This window comes from Diceros bicornis, chromosome 2 (genome assembly GCF_020826845.1).
Source record: "Diceros bicornis minor isolate mBicDic1 chromosome 2, mDicBic1.mat.cur, whole genome shotgun sequence".
NCBI lineage: Eukaryota > Metazoa > Chordata > Mammalia > Perissodactyla > Rhinocerotidae > Diceros > Diceros bicornis.
Window position 1 is genome coordinate 39077168 of NC_080741.1, and position 22334 is coordinate 39099501.

Consider the following 22334-nt stretch of genomic DNA (forward strand, 5'->3'; position numbering starts at 1 on the left):
AGGTCCCAACCCAAACCTACTAAATCAGAACCTCCAGAGCCCAGAAATTTGTGTTTTAACTAGCCTTCCTAGTTGTTCAGAAACAGGCTAAGGCTGAGAACCATTGACCCAGGGAAAAGAGTTCCAGCTGTGTAGGGAAGACAAGATGGAGAGCTGGAGACAAGATGATGAGGCAGGATTGAGTGGCAAATAGTGATAATCCAAAGCTCTGAAATGCCAGCATGCAAACCTCCCTGGGTAAGGATGGCCCAGTAAAGCACTCTCTCAGAGGTCCTTCTAAGAGTAGCCTGATGTCCTGCCAAGGCTAGAACTTGAGGCCTCTTCAGGGCTCTCTTAGACCCAGTGTGTTTGCATCCTCTCGTTACACTGAAGACAGTTGGCCCAGAGGGCCCCCTCTGCCTAAAGGTTTAGAGAGCTGGCAGTGCCGTGTGGGGGAGCTCCTCTGAGGCCTTGAAGGAAACCTCAGGCAACAAAGGTTGTGACTATCTTAAAATGCTCATGCTCCGTTTGGGTGCTTATAAAGAGTTAACCATGGTAAAATGTGAGTATTACCCTTGAAAGCCTTGGGTTGAAGGGAAGAGTTAACAAGTGAATGATCTGAATCGTTTCTTTTCCTACCCTGGAGCAAACCATTAAAAAAATAAAACTGCTCTATCTTGGTGGAGACAGCCTGCCGTAGAGGGATGATTGAAAGAGTCTTCAGGACAGACAATATTTCCTTCAATTTCATTTTCACTTTAATTATTGTGAAATCAGATTTGAGTGTTGACCATAGCCTCCAATACCAGCCAGCTGAAAAGATAGGCTCATGTATATTTGTGTAGATAAGCCCCAAGACTTTTGATTGGAGTCTCAATCCAGGTGAAAACAACACTTTTAAATACCAATTCCCCACACAGTGAGATTAAAGATATTTCTTATTGCTGTTACCAAGGATAATCAATAAGTTGATTATGTAGATGAACAGAAAGTATCTCTTTATTGCTGCTTGGAGTTGTGACATCATCTGTTGCCCAGAGGCTTTACTTTGGGGTCATCTGTTGGAATATTGAGGAAGAGACAGAATAACAGAGAATTAGAAATCATGTTTCCCAAACTCTAACTATAAGGAGAACTTTACAAATGTTTATTCCCATGTTCTCCTTGAAAACCATTGGTTATAGGTAGAATACATAAATTTATGCCAAGCTCAGTTGTGGGTTTTTTGTTTTTTTGGTTTTGGTTTTGGTTTTTTTTGAGCTATACATTATACAATCTAGAATCACTCAATCACTCCTGAGTTGTAATGAAATGTAAACAAGTTGACCTTTTAACTTTTTTGGCATCCTGAAATTCAAAACTGATTATATCTACCTGCACTTTAAGGAAAAATCAGAATAAATTAAAACCTGAAAACATTAACACTTGGTATGTTGCATGTATATGTTCAAAGAATATATGTCCACGATGTAATAGAAAACATCTTACTGATGCTTATTTCAGTTTCTTCGTGGAAATTTTATTTGATTGTCTACTTCAGTAGGTAATATAGAGCATGCCGTCGTATCATTGGATCCTGTCAATTAATTTTGAATGGAGAGTTTGTGGGACCATGAGCTTCTCACTCATCTCTAATCAAGACTTCCTTCAGTGATTGCAATTCCATGTGGATTGAAAAACACCACTCATATTTATAAAATAAATAAGAGCCTTTTTCTTTCAGATTCTTGTCAGAAATTATATTGGGTAGCTTCTGTTGCCTCCCCAAAATTATGTTATAGCTTTTTGTTGTGTCTCCTCATAAGCTCTCTGAGCTGTCTTGTGTCTTCAACCAAGTTGGCAGAGAGGAAGGACCCAGGACACTTTACTGCTGGATGGAATGAGGTATATAATAGTGAGGTGGTGACATTGAAAGCTATCAAATGGTCCAGAGAGAAAATGCAGACTCTGTCACTCCGGTGCCAACCTTCTTGGTTGTCGGCATCCCTTAATGTTTAATGTGCTGTGAATCATGACAGGTTCATAGATTTTCTTACCCTTTCCCAGATTTTTAATCTTTTCCTCTTCATTTCCTTTTCCAAAATATAAAAACCTTTACATTTATCTCATATTAAAACAGCAACAAAAACAAAAGCACAAAATCCCCTCTACCCTCCAGCCCACTCTAGCTCTCTGCTCAGTTCTCTGCCCAGCACGTGGTTTCACTATCAGGCTTCTCAAAGGAATCCCTTTCCTTTTCCTTCCTACCTGGCTGCTTTACTCATCCCTGTCTTGCTTTTGTCAAGATCAACAGTATATTTTTGAACTTAGGGTCTACTTTCTCCTCTTTTTGAGTAGTTGTGCAGCTCTAGTCATTGTCATGTTTCTTTCTTGAAACACTCCTCTCCCTTTTCTTCCTTAAACCATTCTCTTCTGATTCTTCTCTTAATTTTCCTACCATTCCTCCTTCTCCTATTTAAGTTTCATTTTCTCAGACCAATATTTGAATAATGGTGTGCCTTAGGGCTCCATCTTAATTGTCTTCTCAATCTGTACCCACTCATAAATATATTTTCCCCAAGAGCACTATGTCCTGATGACTTCTAAATCTGTACTTCCAAGATAGGCTGTTTGCTTAGACAGGTTGCCTAGCTCCAGAACTCTTTTGCTCGTGTGTTTACTAATCATCTCCCTTTACACTCATGCACCGCATAACGACGTTTCGGCCAACAACGGACCACATATATGATGGTGGTCCCATAAGATTAGTGCCATATACCCTAGCAGTAGGGGTAGTAGGTTATACCATCTAGGTTTGTATAAGTACACTCTATGATGTTCGCACAATGACAAAAATATCTAAGAACACATTTCTCAGAATGTATCCCCATCTTTAAGCAATGCATGACTGTACTTGTTCTTCTTGTATTATAGCTAAAGCACTACAGCCAACTCCCTTACCCTAACCAGAACTTGGGATTTATTCCTGGGTTTTTCTTTTCTGTCGTCCCCTCCCTGCAGCTTATAGATGCCAGTTTCTGACAGTTCACATCCTAAGTATCTCTCTGATGTGTCACTTCTCTCCATCCTTACTACTTCTACCTTAGTTCATGTCTTTATTGTCTGTGCCCTAGATTATTGCCATGGCCTCCCAGTAGATTCCTCACCTTCAGTTATGCAACCCCCAAGAGACTTCTGAAGAATCTCAATGAAATGGGGGTCCACCATTTTATTGTTCTGCTTATAAACCTTGCATGGCACTCTAAATCTTTCAACATTAAGATCCAATTTCATAAATGGCTTTTAAGGCCCTAGGATTTGTGCCCAGCTCCCTTACTATCCTCCTCTACTGCCTCTCTCCATTTCTAACCTGTTGCCACCTCTAAATACTTAGAATCCTTGAACATATTCTCTGGACTTTTCACATACTGGTGCTTATGTTTGTACCTCCTTTATCTTGATTATTCCCACTTCACCTCACCCCATTAGCAAACACCTGCTCATCTTCAAATACTAGGTTTGAAATGATCTCCTGGAAGCCCTCTATTACATGCTTCTCATTTTTCCACTCACATCAGAAGTAAATCTCTCTCCTCAGTGATCCTAGAGTCTGAGACATGCTTCTATCCTAGTGCCATCTCAGTGTACTACAAGTTTCTGTTGTGGCCTGTCTCTACCACTTGCATAATCCCTGTGAATGGCTCTTAGAGTCATTCTTACACCAAATGTCGAAGTACAAATAGTAAATAAGTTTGAAAAGGAGGGATAAAAGGAACAAAATTTAAGTGAACTGAAAATTTGTTTGCTTGACATTGAATTTAGGTCAGTGGTGTGCCACTGTGGTGAGCTGTCTCATTCTGGGCTCTCAAGAACAACAGTTAAAAAAATCAGGAATTTTGCCAGCTAGTTGTTCAGCTGTTTGTAGCTTGAAATTGGCCATGGTGGGAATATTTACACCAGGGAAATCAGCAAGAACTACAAATTAGGGCTTTTGTTTTTCAGAGAGTCAGTTTTCCAGTGGATGACTGATATTCATGATTGTGGTATGGTCAATTAATCCATACTCATGTCCACCAAACACATGATACCACTAAAACTCCTAGAAGCCAGTTTCTGACAGTTCACATCCTGAATATCTCTCCAGTGTGGCTTTCTCTCCAGTCCTACTACCCCTGCCTTAGTTCATGTCTTCATTGTCTCTGCCCTAAATTAGTGCCATTGCCTCCCAGTATACTCTACCAATCAAGCAGTATTATTGTTAAATCTACCACTACAATATTGTTTGGATAAGAACCCTGCCAGTCTGGAATTGAAGAAAAGAAGATAGTTATCTTTGACTACTTGGAAAAATAACATATAATGCTTTCTTACGTAGAGCACTTTTGACTCACCATCAGTTGCCTATGAAGTACCTGTTCTTCTTGTGATAGGTAGATTTCTACAGTTCGAATCTGCGACCGTGGCACTTATTTTCAAAATAGTTGGTCAGGTCCGGGTTACGCCCTGTAGCTATGTGACAGTGACAGTAATTTGATCACAATAGTGTTGACCTCGTGACTTTTGACCTCATGATTATCCTGTGCTTGCCAGCTGATCAACAGCAATTCATCAATGAAAACATGCATCGGGGGAATGTTATTGTGGAGACAGTTATTAGAACCGTCTCCGTCTTGACTTTGCCCCAAGCTTAGTCTGGGGCAAGAGCTCCTGATGTTGCTTCAGCAGCAGTTTGCTGCCACCAAGCCTGGTTTTAAGTATGTTCATAATTAACACTGGTAGAGGTGCAAGAATGCAAGAATGCCACATTTTCTTCTAAGCCACACAGCCTCATTAAGAAAGTAAAACATTTGTGAGTCTTTCACGCAGCTTTTCTCCCTCTGGGTTGTTGAAGCTCTCTGGCTGTCAGCACAGCACTCTGAGCCAGGAAAGTTCAGAGAATTACTTCAATAATATGACAGCCTCTTCCATTTAAAATGGAATTCAATGCCGGCTTCCCTCAGAGGCATTCATTGAAATTCCGTGCATGATCCATTCCTCTAGTCATTTAACAATGTATCTTATGTTTGCCCTGATTTAGAAAAAAAAGAAAGAGAGAAAGAAAACCAGCTTTGTAGTTGCGATAACATGGATCAGGATGGTATAATTGCACTGAAGAGGCCCCCGAGCTTGCAGTAATAGGATGGTTCATCTGATGTGTACTGCCATTAGAAAATGACCCATGCGTGGATGTTCTCAGGGGACAGTAAAGAGGCTTTTAAGAATTACACTCTTGTGCGGTATGAAAGCTAATGAGCAAAAGAGCAAGTACGAAGAAAAACTACTGCTTCAGGAAGCATGGTTCCACTTAGGGCCTGACATACCTTTCCTCAAATTCATTAGGATGGACTGGTCTTCACGGGGACATGTACTGCGTTACCTCCATTCCCGTGCAGACTCCCCGCGGCTCATTCTGAATCAGGTTCCTAAGGAATTAAAACCACTGAATAATAAATGGTAAAGAAAAGAAAGAGGATAGATGCAAAGACTGCCAATAAAGAAGGTGAAGGCAGACATTTACACAAAGATGAAAAAAGTCATAATTGGCTTCAACAGCAAAAAAAGAAAAAAAGAAAAGCAATTTCTTGTACTCCCCTTTTTGAATTTTTAGGATCATTTTATGCTATTTTACTTCATATACAAGAAGAGGACAGTATCTGATTATGATTTCCAGGTTAGGTATTTTTATCCTATATCTTAATTTTTTGACATGTTTGAAGATTAAAAAAAAATGTCTTCCAATTCAATCTATACTACTTTCTCATTTTAAAAGTCTTACTTAAGGTTTTAGCTCACATAAATTGAGAGGTTGGCGTAGAGGCAGAATGCTCCAAAAGATTCACACCTTGCTTTCAAGGTTGACTCCACTTGGCCTACATTGTCCACTTGGGACTTAGCACCTGGAAGATATATGAGTAGAACACCGTCTGTAAAGGTCAGTGAAACCAGATGCCTTCCTTAGTGCCCAAGAACTCCTGGTTCTGGAAGATTGGTGCCATCTTCCACTTTACATGAGGGTAGGGTGGTAGGTAAAGGGCATCTGTTACCCAAATCCACCTCTCTGAAGCATAAGGTGGCGGTTACTCTTTCAGGAAACCATAGAGATATTATGATATCATGCTGCATATCTGTTCTCCCCATCCAAGGCTACCTTGAGCACCAACGTGCTGTAGGTAGATGAAGCTAGAAAGGACCCCGTGTCTTAGAGACAGTGCTCTAGTAACAAAGTAAAGCTTGGGAACCAATCCATACTGTTTACAGAATTAGAAAGCGTAATGATAGCTATCTATAAACTCCGGAAGTACAACCCTCTCCAAGTGGCCTGAGGAGCTTGTTCTCCAGGCCTTCGTCTGATGTCCCAGGTCATTTTGCAGAATCCCTGTGTATCTTCTTTCTCCTGCCTATTTTTGTCTTCCAAATACTATGAATACTATTTTTGTTTCCAAAGGCCAAGTGATTTTCCTAGGGGTAACCAGTTGCCCAGAAGTCAAATAACTGAACTGATGTTACATTTAATGTAGAAATAAGTTATTTTTACCTTATTTTTTAAGATCATTTTGAGAAAACAATCCAAAGTAGATATACAGAGTCTTCAAAGTTTGTGAGTAGAGCCATTATTTGAAATGGTCCTAGTAATTGAAAACTATAGTATCAGCTGATTAGAAACTAATGACATAAATGAAGGGACTAGAATCCATTTGACTAACCCCCGCCCCACTCTAACCTGACTGTCTGGTGTTCAATTATCTGAGTAATAAACCTTTAAAACAGTTTTTGAGTGGTATGAGTTGATTTTGACAGGGCAATTATGCTTTGCTCTTGATTTTCTTTCTTTCTTTGACACTAGCAAGGTCTTGTTCAACAAACTGGATCAAAACTCTTGTCCTCTTTACTCAATTGCTTTAACTATTGAGGAAACAATTAATGTAATAAATGGACATTAACTACCCACCACACTAAAGGGATTGTGTTAAGGTATGAGAGTTGGAAGAATGTATGATAAATAGTACTACAATCTAGTGAGTAGAAGCAAGGATGCCAAAGTCAGAAACCCACAACTTAAATTCCAACTTTCCTTCCTACCAGCTGTGTGGCCTTGACAATTTCCTACATCTCTCGAAGTCAGAGTTGTCTTTTTTGTAAAAAGAGTTTAATAACAGTAACTGCCTCCCAGGATTGTTTTGACAATAAGATAAAATCACTTAATTCACTATTTGGATTAGAGTTAAGTGATCGACAAATATAACTAGTTAGCTAGTATATAGCTAGTTAGCTAGTTTATAATTGAAAATCTTCAAAGAAGATGAAAGTGTAGAAGAATTGATAGGAAGCCAAGAAATAGAAACAAGAAGACGTTGGAAAGTGGCACAATGCATGAACTGTAAAAATTCAGCAAACGGAGAGGCCAGTCCTGGATAAGCATTTTTCTTCTTCATATTCTTCACCAGGCACAGCTGAGCTGCTGCAATTCCCATCTCAAAACTTTGTACAGAGAGCAGAGTTTGGATTCATAATCAAACAGCTAGCTGGTTCTTTAGGAACTTGGAGAAATATTTTATCTTGGTTCATCCAAGATAGGTGATTCTTACATTAAGCAGATTATTAACTTTCATCATTTGAAAAGACATTCTACTGTCTTAAGAATACTTCACTTAATAAACACAACATGAAAATTACACTGCTTGTGTGGGTTGGGGGAGGCAATGAGAATCAGTTAGCTTGTTGATTAATTTTCTCTATAGATGTTTGCCCTCTCAACTACTCACTTCCTCATCTTCAACTTCCATAACCAACAAGAAGATCTAGGGCAACAAAAACCTGCAAATACAGGTTTCTACTTTGTCATTTCATTCATTTCCAAAATATTGGATCTGTAACAAAGTGTTCAAATAAGATTTAAATAATGTCAGCCACAATCACACCAATTTATAATCTGTAATCAATTTACATTCTGATTTTTCATAATTGTGCTACATCAAGAGAAATGTTTCCTTGACAGAATATTAATGAATTATCCTCAGACTGCAAACAGTGTTCAAAACTGTTGTATTTTGGTAGAAACACTATTAAATTTTCTCATAGATTTATAAGATCCAGACATTTTAAATCTTACAACTCCTCAATCTTAGCAGAGTGCATTTTTTTATTTGCTAGGAGGCATTTGTCCATTCCTAACCTTTTTATCTTCAGAAAATAAATGACACGTGACTTGAAAATCAAATTAATCTTGACTGAAAAAGGAATAATAAAAATAGCTAATGTCTTTATGATCTCTATGGCAAGCCTACAGGGCAGATACTGTTGCTGTTTCTGTTTTGTAAGATGCATTATATCTTGCTAATCCTCATAAATATGAAAAATTGATCATTTCACAGCTGAGAATTGACAAACCGGAACACATTTCGCATTTGAATAGACGAGATAAGCAGGTTGCCACCAGCGCTGCCATCTCTGCCTCTGGGTGTGTTGTATCCCAGGCAGACACTGTTAGTTCATTCCTAGGTCACTGCTATCACATTTCTATTTGTCTATTCCTAGACCAGAGCTCAGATTCACATTCCAAACAGCCTCCAGTCTTAAGGACCATTCTGCTTCCCAACTTCAGTGTCATAATTTAAAGAAATGGGTACCTCCAATTAAACCATTCCAGGTGTAAATTTCTTGCCTGGAGAGCGAATTGAGAAATGAATGGGATTCATGAATATAAATTGGGCTTTCCTTGTATTTAAGTTTTCATTTTGAAATTGTAGACCATTATTCGCTCCCCACATAAATCTTTATTTGCCTTAAGTGTGTTTACCGTGGGAACCCCAGTGCAGAGCTGGGAGCCCATTGCTATGCATAACTGAATATTAAAGTTCACAAATCATCCCGCAGAGGAGGCCTGGGGAGGGAGATGCTGCAGTGTGACTGCCTCTGTGCTCTCAGCAGAGATGAATTGTGCTCTCACAGGCTCTGCGCCTTTATTGGGATGAGAACACCCAACTTCTTCACTCTTTCTCTCCTTGAATATTATTTAATGTGTGCTTCCTCTTCCTTCCAAGATATTTTGTTTTCTGTATGTCTTAACATCTCTGTTATCATAAGACTTATATTCCCTTCACCTCAATCTTGGTTTAGAGCTGGTGTAATAAATAAACCTCTCGTAGGCGACCTCAATTTATTTTTTAACAGACTCTGAAACAGAGTCATTTTGAAGATGACTCTGTGAAATGATGGAAGGATTCAATAAGCAAATACATAAATAATCTTCAGACACAAGGCTACTGCACCTCTCCTGCCCTCCTCTCTCCCCTCCTTTCGTCTCTTCTTTTTGTTTACATAGTAGCTGTGTGTAATCTGCAAAAGGTCCATTGGGGCCAACTGGGCTTTCACCATAGGACCAAATATAAGTCAAAATTTTAAAAGACATTCCTCTTATTTTCAACCTGTGCTTTGAATCTTCAGCCAGAAATAAGACTCTATTATATTCACCATTACCTGGACTTGAGAATGTGTTCACATTGCCTGCTCTTTGCTATAGAACTAAATGGTAAGGAAGACTTGCTCATAAGTTTTCTACAATCATACCAAGTTATTTTCTCACATATATAATAATTCTTGCTACAATGCATTTGATGTGGCTAGGAATAATGTCGTCATAAAATAGTAAAATAGCAACAGAATTTTTCAGGGCAAATGTGTGTGTGAATTAGAGTGGAAGGTCTAGACAATGGGACATAATAGAAAATAACTTTTTGCAATTAATGTTAAAAGAAATTTTTCCCAAGTGCCTCTGCATATGAGGCATTGGGGAGGTAGTGAGGATGGTGACATGGCCTTAGTCACACTTGTAGAAATCACCCCAAGTCCCGAGTCTGATGGTTTTTCCATATTGTATAAACTGTAAACACTTTAGGTATGCAGCCCTCCGAGCTGATGTTATTAGTTTTAGATAGACCTGTAGAACATATTAAAGGAAGGCTGTGACTGTGATTAGTGGGCACAATGTAGCTAGAAGGATGGTGGTCAGTACTCTTAATTATATTCTTAACATGTGGTGTCTCTACAAGAATTTAAAATAACTCAATAAGTTGAAACCACTACGAAAATGAAGTAGGGTGAGTAATGTGAATGTATAACAACGGGACACGTAAAGGTCAAAGGGTGACTTTCTAAATTATACCCTTGATCCACCCACCAATCGCAGACACAGGTCAGGCCTCCCAACTTGGCTTTTCCCCCAGTTTGCTCTTTCATGTGGTCCAGGCTGACTACACCTTGTTTCCATATCGTTTGATAAATTGAGCTGATCTCCTAACTCAGGGACTATTTGCAAGCCGTTTCCCCAATATTTCTAAGATGAGTGAAGATACTTTTTTGTATGGCAGAGGAGAGCAAAGTATTGTCCTCTGTCAAGACTATAATTTTACTCTTCCTCAATATAAAGTTAAAACTCTCACATGCACTCAAAATATAGATTATTAACAATGCATATTGATTAGGAAATTTGACCCTTTGTTTCAATTTTTAAAATCTGATTGTAAAACATAGTTTGGTGTTTGGGTTAAGAAAATCTGGGATTTTAAAGATTTTCTCTCAGAGAATTGTATCAAGACAGCAGTTCCACTTATTCTCAGGCACTCACTATGGTGAGTAACAGGAGCTCTGAAAGGACCTTGTTTTACAGCGTGAAGTGAATCTTTCATTTCTCTACCACCGTGGCATTTCACCTAAATCATAACTTTCTTCCCAACATTTATAAGAACAATTCACAGCCTTCCTTTAAGAATGCATTTTAAACCACTTGTTGTGATGGGAATTAAAATAATTAGAACCAATAAATTCTGGTCCCCTTAAAAAAGAAGGAAAAGAAACCCAACCAACTGACCCACCCAGAAGGACACAAGCAGATAAATGTTTTAAATATTGTATTCTGTATTATCTGTTATATGTACATGATCACTTATGGGAGTGTTTTGCCAGAACATTCTCTTGGGAGCTAGTGATGAATTAGAATAAAAGCATGCCATATTCTTCACTTGCTGTTGCCTTTCGTCTAAGGCAATGGACGTTGAGTTTAGTCAGGGTAGTGAATCGTTTTGTTCACTAGGACATGGAAGATAGAATACATCCAAAGTTAATGGACTGTTTGGTGGTCTCTGGGTGAAATGAGGTTGTGCAGAAAGGTGAGATAGTAAGAGAATGAGTCAATTTAATTAAAAAATAAACTTGATGATCTGTGAATTTTCCAAATATCATCAAAACCAAAGCAAAAGACAAATATGAAAGGTATAATTTATAGCTATCAACCTTTGTCAATAGAGGTTCCTATTTTTGTGTCATGAATTTACTATTGTCAAAACCTGTTCATTAGATCATTCTGCACAAGGATGGAAATATCAGTGAATTTTTTGGAGCCATACTCGTGTCCACCCTTAGAAGCAAAAAATGCATACTTAGGAAATAAGCATCTGGATAACATTCGTGATATGGAGATTGAAATGTCTGAACGTTGCCTTGTGAACAAGTGCTCTGACTCCATGAAATATCACTTGTGTTCTTCCTGGCACAACCAGTTCAAAAAGTGGCTTTTCTTTGCAGGTTACCAGCCAGTCTTGTCTGGTCAACAGGGGTTCCAAGGCCTACTGGGAGTGCAGCAGCCGCCTCAGAGTCAGAGCGTGTTGAACAACCAACCAGGAACTCCGGTGCAAAGCGTGATGGTCTCCTACCCAACAATGTCTTCTTATCAGGTGCACATCAGCAGCTTGAAAAATTACGGGTCATAAAGTAGCACTTGCCAAAGTAGAGGCTATGACTAGGTCCCCGTGTTTGGTGATTGGCTGGGTGGTGGGTGCTAGGCACAGCCGCTGTTGATGCTTGACTTTGAATCAAGATTATAATAGACAAGCAGAAAATAGGAAATGTATGCTTCTATAACTACTATGGCTTTTGAATGTCCTGCTAAGTGTGGTCCTGTATAAACTTTCTGTTCATGGAAGAAAATTCCTTCAAGTTCTATTCATGATGACCTTTGGGCATTCTATTGAAATTTTGCTTATTGGGAGAAAGCTTTCTTGATAAATTCCCATTTATTTTTGTACACACCCAAAAAAACTTTATTTTACCATAATTTTAAGTTATAAGAGATTCTAGAATGGCATCTCTGATTCATTCAAAGGGGATTTATGGGCCTAACAATTGCATTTTTAGACTAAACACGTATTGGATATTTAAGAAGTGTTATACACTCTTTTGTGATTTATATCCTGAAATACGCTAGAAGTGGAAGTGGAAGCAAAGGGTTGGTGAAATGCTTTAATCATTCAGTTTAGCTGTACCAGGTACTTCTGGCCCTAAAGAACCCATCCTCAGCCCTCCTACCCTGACAATCCTTATTCACATTGCATCAGTTTCTACCCCCAGCTCCATATCAGATGTTTTCTAAAGCTGCAGGTTGAGAGTGAAGTGGGTGCCTGGGACCAACGCCCCTTTTGCTACAGATGGCTCCAGGCCACTTTGCATAAAACCAGAATACGAGCATGGGTTTGCAAACTGAGTGAAATCCAGAGTGGGAGATCTAGACTGCAGTTCCTGGAGGGTAACATGAGAGAGGAAGGAAGGAAGCTCAGAACTAACACCTTCAGAGCATTTACTGCAGCCCAGACATATACCAAGCACTGCACGTCATCCCTGCAATCCTTTCAGTGGCACTTTGAAGTAGGTATCGTTATGCAAATGGTCTAGGGAATCAGAGAGGTTAAGCGACTTGCCCAATGTGAAACTGCTGATAAAAGGTAGAGCCGGGCTTGGTGGCCTGTTAGGTCTCTCCCGAAAGCTTGACTATTTTTCATGACACCACAGTAGCTCATTGGACACCCCAAAATAATCTTTTCATGCAGGGTTCTCTCTTGTGTCTTCCTACAGGTGCCAATGACCCAGGGTTCTCAAGGGCTGCCCCAGCAGTCATACCAACAGCCAATCATGCTACCTAACCAGGCAGGTCAAGGGTCACTCCCAGCCACCGGAATGCCTGTTTACTGTAATGTCACACCGCCGACCCCTCAGAACAACCTTAGGCTGATTGGCCCACACTGCCCCTCCAGCACTGTCCCCGTGATGTCAGCTAGCTGCAGGACAAACTGTGCGAGTATGAGCAACGTCGGGTGGCAGGTCAAATTCTGAGCACTCTGGCTGTGGTACATTTCTTCAGATGTTACTCACGGCCTTTAAGGGAAGAGGAGCAAGGTGGGAAAACTGGCTGAGGACTTAAGTATTCACTCAACACTCAAATGATTGCTGCTGGTATTCTGTAAAAAAAACAAAGACTAATACACACATTAGCTGGTTAATGGTGCATATTTCTGTCATGTCTGCTAGGTATGCCTTTATAGCTTAGCTAGTGACATGAATTCATCAAGGTAAGATTTTCTCCTACCACTGAATACCACTGTGTAGATTATAATATCCCTAATTTGGATTATTAGTTTTGTACTTTGTGTTGAGTTTGTGATGCTAAAGTATTTAAAAATTATATACTGAAATCACATTGTACCAAAGCTGTAATGGAAAAGAAAAGAATTGATGAATGGAAGGAATAATTTATATACACTATAGAGTTTTCTTTTTTTAATGGATATATACTGTATTGTAGTGTTTAATCAAAATAAAACTATTTGACCTTACGGAGGAAGGTCATGTTTTTACTACCAGTTTGGTTCGCTCTCTCTTCAATATGTGTTTGCTTATGTGTCACTGTTATCCTCTTGGAGCCTATTTCATGAATAATGTGTGGAAAAGATGTTCCAGGTATTTGCAAGTAAACTGGCATCACACTGGGAGATGTGGTAGTCAAACACTTAACCAACTATAGTTTCTTGTCCTAATACTATAGGTGTCCTGGAAATAAGATGGCATCCATTTCACCCATTCATTGGCATCACATTTTTTGAAATGCACACTTTGGTTCTAGTTTTAGGGCTACTGAATGCATGTAGCTATACTTACCCAATTAGGAAAACTTGAGTGTCTTGGTAAAAGCAGCCCTATACCAAACCCTGTTCCACCGTCATTCAAGTTCCACCATCTACCTGGAAACAAGATTTCTTTGTTTAGAGAGAAATTAGAAGAGCCATGATCCAATTCCACAGATTATATTGGGTCATACAATGAAAAGTGCCACTGGTATTGACAGTGAGTCAATAACTCAAAGATGCTGTTTGTCCTAGTAACTTAAAAGAAGGTAAAATATGGCAATAATGTAGACACAAGGATTTAGAACATGGGCAAAAACATTCAGAAGAAGACTGTTCCTGTCTAATCCCAAAGTATTTAATCTCTTGCGGATTCTGAAGGTAAGATTGATTTATGACAACCTTTGAAAAATAATAACAGAACTTTGAATAATAGATTTAGCCCTTCTGGGAGCTATTCAAAGGGAGAATAAAACCCCACAGCTTTCACTGTTACCACAGTACAATGACTAATAGTTTTGTATTTTATCTCTCCCTAAAAACTATTATTTTTATTATTTTTTCTATTTTTTTTCATATCCCAAATGAGAGGAATATGAAAAGTATATGTGGATAATTCCCATTGTTTTTCATATTATCACATTATCTGTGTTAGATTTTTCCATTTTCACATTCTTTAGCTGGAGAAAGAATTAAGCAACTAGTTAAAAACTCTACCTAACAGAGCACCGTTTCTTAATTTTATACCATTGTTTTCTTTTTCCTTTAAAAAGGAACTTTGACACTCTCATTAGCTTCCTTCCTTGGGAAGTCTGTCCCATTTCCACAAATCTCAGTCTACAGATTTCTTTATTGTAAATAAGCCCTAACCATGAAAAATATTATAAAAAGAGGAGTTGCATTTTTTTTATTGAGCCATTAAACCAATAGGCTGAGTAGCTATTAGACCAATAGCTGCTCTGAGAAGGAGCAATGTGTTTGCCTAATTAATACCTTCCCCTAATGAAAGGAGTGGGCTGACCAACATAGATTCATTTTTGAAATATATTCTCCATTTAGCCTTCCGATCTTGGCAGTGATCCCAAACTCAAGGATCCAAATATGAGTCCAAATCTTCTTTTCATGGAATTCTGGGAAATTTTGATCTTTTCTTTAATGATTCCTAGAATTACTGAGTCTTCTTTCCCATGGATTTGAAACATACATCATGCTAATTGTAAAGACAGAACTTCTTTCTCTTTGGCCACTTCTCCAAATGTGTCACACTCTTTCATATTTAGACATTTGACTTTTATTGCATAAATCCCTTTGGGTACTGTTTCAGGCTGAGCCTTCTTCTCTACTTTCATTAAATAATGATATCCAGCATTACGTTATTCCAAATCTTACGATATGCTTACCGTGTTTTACATTAGAATATTTGAGATAGTGGTATAGAGAGATAGTTATAGTAGTGAAGCATTTCCAGAATTAATTCATTGTCCGAACATTCCATTTTTTCACATTGGTTAATAATTTTATCACAATCACATTTTGTAGTTATGTATTATTCAATTTATAAGTTTATAGAGAAATATATGGATACATATATATGTAAATATAGAGATATATAGATATAGTCATCCCTAATAATCCTCTATACCTCTATGTGAGTGTAAAAGAGAACAAGAGTGACTTATGCATTCATTTATTCAGCAAACTTTTATTGCATCCTTGATTATTTCCTAATTATGTGGCACTATTCAAAATGAGTACAAATAAATTTAAACCACTTAGGTTTATTCTTATAAGTTTTATCATACATTTGGTTGTTCTGTGATAGTTGGAACTAAATGTGATAACTAGGTACCAATGAATTTCAGCCACAATTATTTTATTGTTTTAATTTAGTTCCACAGGATGTGGGGTGGGATTGGTGTGTTATATAACATTATGGAAATTGAATTATGTAATTAATTACAAGTATGGTTGGAGGATTTAGAATAAAGTTACAAATCATCATAACAAAATAAGCGGGTACATATGAGCCAGAGCAGCTTTACAAGAGAGATTTGAAGGACAAAGCAAATACAATCAGGAAGAAAGAATGCTGCAGCAGAAATGGCTTTTGAGATATAATAAATACATATTTAGCCTCTGCTTCCACTTTTGCCAACAGCTAGAGTATGATGGGATGCTTTCATACTCCTGTCCTCCTGTTACCCGTATTCTGTAGGGACAGGTACATACTGTGAACAGAGACGCAGGCCCACCCCTCACCTGTGCCCTGGCACTTGCCGTCACAGGCAACTTAATCACTTACAGATCAAAAGTATTGTAAATACCTCCCCCTAAGGGCAGAGTTAAAACAAATCGTTTGGATTTTATATCCAAGTAATTTATTAGAGTAGTAGTTTCTAAAATATTTTCCATGGAAGACTCTTTCCTTGGGATACTTATAGCTGTTGTATCAAAAAGACCATTCCAAGGACAACTATAATTGGGAGACAAAGTTAATGAAGGTTAAGCAATCTTTTTAAAAGCTATCTGATTTCTGGAAAGCTTTAATATATCACTTTATATTACGAATTTCCAAGAGGGAGGCAATATTTGCATAGCTTCTCAAACTTATTTGAACACAATATCCTTTTGTCACAGAATGCTATATCAAAAAGACTAATATCATGAGGAACGTAATTTTTAAAAAATTATATTAGAAAATACTAAATCAAGAATACAAATATAGTTCTATTTCTATAGAAACCACGTTGTATATCAAAATGTAACATCACAATACTACTGCTAACCATGACATCTGGTAACTGCCCTAGTATTTCCTCCATGAATGTATGAGCCTGGAAGGTAATGCCATAGTGCCAATATATCTGGACCAATTGTTTTTTTTGAATTCTTAATCATGAAGGATGTGATATTTATATCTGAAATTATAGTAACAGTCATATAGATATATGTAAATATAGTAACAGTCATATAGATCCTTTACACCTCTATATGAGTGTAAAAGAACATGAGTAATTTATTCATTCGTTTATTCAACAAGCTTTTATTGCATATGTACTAATTTCAAGACTTTGTGCCGTAGTCTGCGGATCCCCTGCCTTTAGGAAGCTTATGAGTTTTCAGAATAAATTATACCAGTATATAAATAGTTAACAATATAGGAAATTAGTCATGTGAAAAATACATGTAAAAATAGAATTTTAGAGAAGGAGCAGATGGCTTCTGGCTGTGGCTTTTGACCTGGGCCATGTTGGATAGATGGAATTTGGGCATGCAGACATGAGGGTGGGTGACTCACAACTCCAGCCAAGAGACATGCCTGAAAGAAAAAGAAAGAAACACAAGCAAACAGGAACATTATAATTCAAGTTGGTTGGAGTAGGAGGTAATTAGATAGAAGAAAGGGATAGGAGGAGTATTTAGAAATTCATGGCATGACTTTGAAAGCCAGGCAAAGAGTTAATAGGTAACCAGGGGCTTTTGACAATTTTTGAATGAAAGGTAATATGATCTCAGCCATGGTTCATAAAGAAGCGTGGGCCTCAAAAAGTAAGGATGGATTAGACTTGAAAAGGCTCTTCATTGAGAAACTGGAGATGAACACAATAGTTAAGCTTTGGCACTGAGCTACGGCTACCACTAGCATTGTTGGGATAAGATAGAAATGAGTTCTAGCTCTTCACTCTTAACACTGAGCAATTCCATTGCATGCACAGCAAAGCTTTAGTGGTATATATCTTATTTTTCGCTCCTGGACAGAAACTTCTGCATGAAAGTGCCCTGTCTTAAGCTGCATCAGAAGGCACAGTTACTATAACCTGTCAGAGTAAAGCAAATGGAGACTGAGCTGAAATTGGAGACAGCATGGGAGAGCTGCCAAGTCTCCATCATGACATATTCAGTATTGATACACAATATGCAGCGAAACCTGATTATCAACTTCCTATTCCCCCTTGTTTAAAACATGGTGAGAACACTTATCCACTATGGCTCAGAAAAAGATTTTTATTTTCTGTACCTTTATGGATGCCACTTCTACACAAGACCAGAAATCTTTGCTTCTTCCCATGTTATTTTGCCCAAAACTCTCTTTACGAAGAAAGTTGTTCTCTTTAGGGCTGTGTTTGTTTCAAGTTCAAATCTTTATCACCTGCTTTCTGTGGGGTTTTGCAACCTCCAAGCTTCTCTCCAAAAAGATTTGCCGCGATTATGTGTCATCAGTGGCAAGAGCTTCTCACTCTCTGAGCTGGGTTTTCTGCTGCTCCCAGCACTGTGTGCACAGCGGGAGTGAGAGGCATCCAATACTCTTCTTTTGTAGAGGAAAATCATTTCCTGATTGATGTCCTAACAGAGATCTGATTTTTCTACTGGGCATGGGGCTGCATTCTCTAAGACAATATTAACCAACTCCCTGACTACAGAAGCTCAGGGAATGCTTTGATGTTGGTGTTCGTTATTTGATTTGTTTCGTTTTACTGCTTTATTCCATTTTACTCTCAGTGTGGGCATAAGACAGAGAAGGAAGAGGTCAGATATTGAGCGAACAAGAGAAGCCATAAATTTGAATAGTGGTGAATCCTCAAACTGGATTTGATGGACCGTCAAGAAACAAACCCAACAGGCATTCATGATGATGCATCTGCAGATGATGCAGAGGCCCAGAGGGATTCGGCTGGGTGGCATCCCATTGGAAGAGTCATTTTGTGAATGCTCAAGGCCTTACTCCTTCAGTGTTTGGTATATACAGGGAACGTGGGGGACGTGCAGGGGTGGGGAGGGAGAAAGTGAGGCATAGAAATATAGAGGTCCTGGAATTCAAAATAGGGCAGCTTACTGTGAAGTTTTGAATCATGTTTCTTGCTAAAAGATCCAGCACCCCCATAAGAATGGCCCAAGAACATAGATCTGGTTAAATGTGGGGGCAACTTAGAGCTATATTTCTTCCTGTGTACCCCAAAAGTTTTTACAGTGTTAATGGCTTTGAAACCATCAATGTTTGCGTGGCCATCATGTCTATCATAAGACTCCCCATCTTCTTACAGTTCTATTTCTTTTGCATTTGGAGTTTGCAGCTGATTCTCCTGGGTTCTTGAGCAAGTCAGTCAGTAGGCACCTCTGTCTGTGCAAATATGTTCTCCCCTTTTGTGTAAAATACCTCAGCTAATACAGGGTTCACATTTCCTTGAAGAAATATGAGTATGCTTACCTTTCCATTACAGGGACATTGGAAAAAATGCCACATACGTAGTTCAGTCTGGGTCATTTGTATCAGTCCCACAAATTGTTTCTAAGCTGATGAAAAACTTAGAAGCCGGAAAATCACCTGTTTTTTCAAGAAACAGATGATTACCTGTCTTTTTCAAGTGTTTTAAATTTTTGGTCTGCAAGAATGAGGCCGCATTTTCAAATGAAATGCGCCAGCCAATTTCATCCTTTTCAAAAGAGAGAGGAGTTACTTAAGGTGCTTAATAGTAATGTAATAGAGAGCAATGGCCTGAGACTGAAAAAAGAAGCAATTTAAATTGGACATTAAGAAAATTTCACTCGAAGCAAAAGCAATTATACAATGAAATAATTTCCTAAGGGAGAAAGAGTGAGATGCCATTAAAAGTGTTGCTTAAAAGAGAGTGGATAAAAACACTTGCAGCCGAATCTGCTGGAAGATCATTTTATGATTTATTGCTTTGCTATGCCTGTGTGTCATCCTCACTGAAGATTTACCATGCTCAGTTAGCTTACTTTACATCAGAGGAGAATCCGCATGGTTCCAGAGGACTGGGTTGCCTGTATTCTATTTTTATTTATGCAAAAATGCAAAGCTCTAAATGGAATACTGGTGAACGAGGCAAGGAAAACACAGGTGGCTCTGGTTCGAAACCTACTCTGTGTCAGTCAGTGTCCTAGGATATTTTTTGACATACACATGTATGTCACATGTGTCACACATGATATGTGTGTTTACACATACATATCATATCTATTATCTATCTATATCTAACTATCCATATGTCTGTCTATACATCCGTCTAATCTTATTTAAACCTACAAGCAACTAATTGCTTGATTTGTTCCAATTGGTGGCTGTTAATCAGTTGGTATTACTGGGCATGAGGACACATGACATGATTATTCCATTACACCAACATATTGCTATACCTGCAGTGTGCGATATAAAAAGAATCCTTTACCTGATGTCAGAAGTCTTGAGTGTGAATCCCACCAACTGCCCCCTACACACACACACACACACACAAGGATTTGTGCCAGTCCCTTAACCTGTCACAGTGTAACATTTTCATTCGTAAATTGAAATGTAAAATGCCACGTTGGCTGAACAATGTTCACTTATAGAGGTGAAGTCAATTTTTTAGTGCACCCTTATATACGATTCTAAATGAACAAAAGCCTGCCACATTGCCCTGAAAAATTCCCTGAAATTCTCACTATTAAGGTACTTTCTGGAAACCTATGCATTTTAGTGGATATTTTAAATTTTCTCTTATGCTATCTAAGAGTGCTTTCCTGGAGGAATCCATCATTGGACTCTTCTTTTCCCACCTTAATGTCCCCTAACTCATTCCGGAAAAGGGACATGTCACACCCTCACTTAGCCTCCATCAGCCTTCACTACACCTACACAATGCCTAGTCCTTGTTTATATCGGGTGTTCCACCTTGGGATGATTCGAAAATACAGTGTTTGTATCCAGCCTTATTTAACATGTATGTGCAAGCCCTGCACTAACAGTAGGCATGGACACACACTGTGGCTCCAGCTGCCTGAGTGTGGGTTCCCCTTCATACAGAATGATCAAGTCATAAAGGCCGAGGACCCAGAAGTGCCTCCAGGCATTCAGAACATTCACATTTCTCTTTTTTTGTTGTTCTTTGTCCTGAAATTCTGTTCTAGTTTCCTATGGCTGCCATAACAAAATACCACAAAGTGGGCAGCCTAAAACAACAAAAATATATTCTTTCACGGTTTTGGAGCCTAGAAGTCCAAAATCAAGGTGTTGGTAGGATCATGTTCCCTCCAGAACTTCTTGGAGGGAATCCTTCCTCACTTCTTTCAGCTTCTGGTAGCCCCAGGTGCCCCTTGACTTGTGGCAGCGTAACTCCAATCTCTGCCTCTGTCTTCACATGGCCGTCTGTTATATATGTCTCTGTCTCTGTGTTTGCGTCTTTTCTCTTCCTCTTATAAGGACATCTGTCATAGCGGGTTAGGGTTCACTCTAATAACCTCATTTCAACTTGATTACATCTACAAAGATCCTATTTCCAAATAAGGTGACATTCACAGGTACTGGGGATTAGGACTTCAGCATATCATTTTGAGAGGATACAATTCAACCCATAACACACTCAAAGCCTACAGATCTGAAACTATAGCCAAACCTCAGGCTATGCTGTCTGCTGAAGTCTGTCACCATTCCTGCAACGGTTGGTTGTGTTTGTAAAACACAATCAGGCTTTGGATAAAGATGATCAAATTTCAAGTCCTTGTATGTGATACGTGGATGACATTGGACAAGCTTGGGCTTTTCTACTTCTCTCAGTGCTGGCCATCGCTTTCCTCAGGACTCTGACGGCCACTCTAACAGAGCTTGCCCCATACCCCTGGGGTCCTTGCCATAATGTTAAATCCCATGTCCTAAGAAAGTGTTATATTCGAGCTCCCATGATCAAGCACCCTCAAAATCTAACCTCTGGAATATTCCTCCAACTCCTGCTGGTACACGTTCTCTAATTATTGCTGTTCCTTCCTTGATTAATCTCTTTCCTCCCTTATCAGGCCTAGCAATATTCCAGTCATTTTATGCAGGGATTTAACACTAGTTACTAGCCTACCAGCCAGGAGAGGAAGAGAGCGCGTCTGCTGAGGGGGAGAAGGGCTTCCACAGTGTCTTCCAACACAACAGTGGGGCAGTGCCACCTCCATGAACTCTGAGGATTCAGAGGGACCTGGAGAACCAACATCCCCTAAGACATCTATGAAGATGCCCCCATTCCATGTTTCAGGGTCTCTAGTTTTCTCAACCAGGGCCCTGACTTTAGCATTGCAGACCTTTCCAGCTGACCATTTAAAGTCTCTGGAGCTGTGAAATTCTATTAGATCTTATGTTTACTGCTTGCTGCTCAGCTGTGTTCCCTCTTCCATTGCAGAAGTTAGAAGCCTCTTTGTAAGCTCCCAAAGAGACCCTCTGGCTCTCACCCTTAAGACATCACCTGTTTGTTAATGGTCTTCAGTTCTTTATTAGCCCTCTGCGGAGTGTCAGTATGACTTAGCAATAACCCTAACCATCACTCCACTGCCTTTGGGGGCATTGTTCTCCTCATACCTTTCGTATATTTGAATCATCATACCTACAGGGCATTTTCTTCCACAAAG

The 22334-nt window shown here is 38.9% G+C and overlaps 1 protein-coding gene across 14 annotated transcripts in view; it reads left to right on the top strand.

The window, feature by feature from the left end:
* ARPP21 (cAMP regulated phosphoprotein 21) overlaps nt 1-13562 on the top strand; it is a 110196-nt gene extending 96634 nt beyond the window's left edge. For all 14 annotated transcript variants that reach the window (XM_058549255.1, XM_058549300.1, XM_058549265.1 and 11 more), the window contains 2 exons: nt 11578-11726; nt 12901-13562. In XM_058549255.1, coding sequence (XP_058405238.1) covers nt 11578-11726; nt 12901-13158 — 407 coding nt within the window. In that variant the 3' untranslated portion in view covers nt 13159-13562. The remainder of the gene's footprint in view (nt 1-11577; nt 11727-12900) is intronic.
* The last annotated feature ends 8772 nt before the right edge of the window (nt 13563-22334 follow it).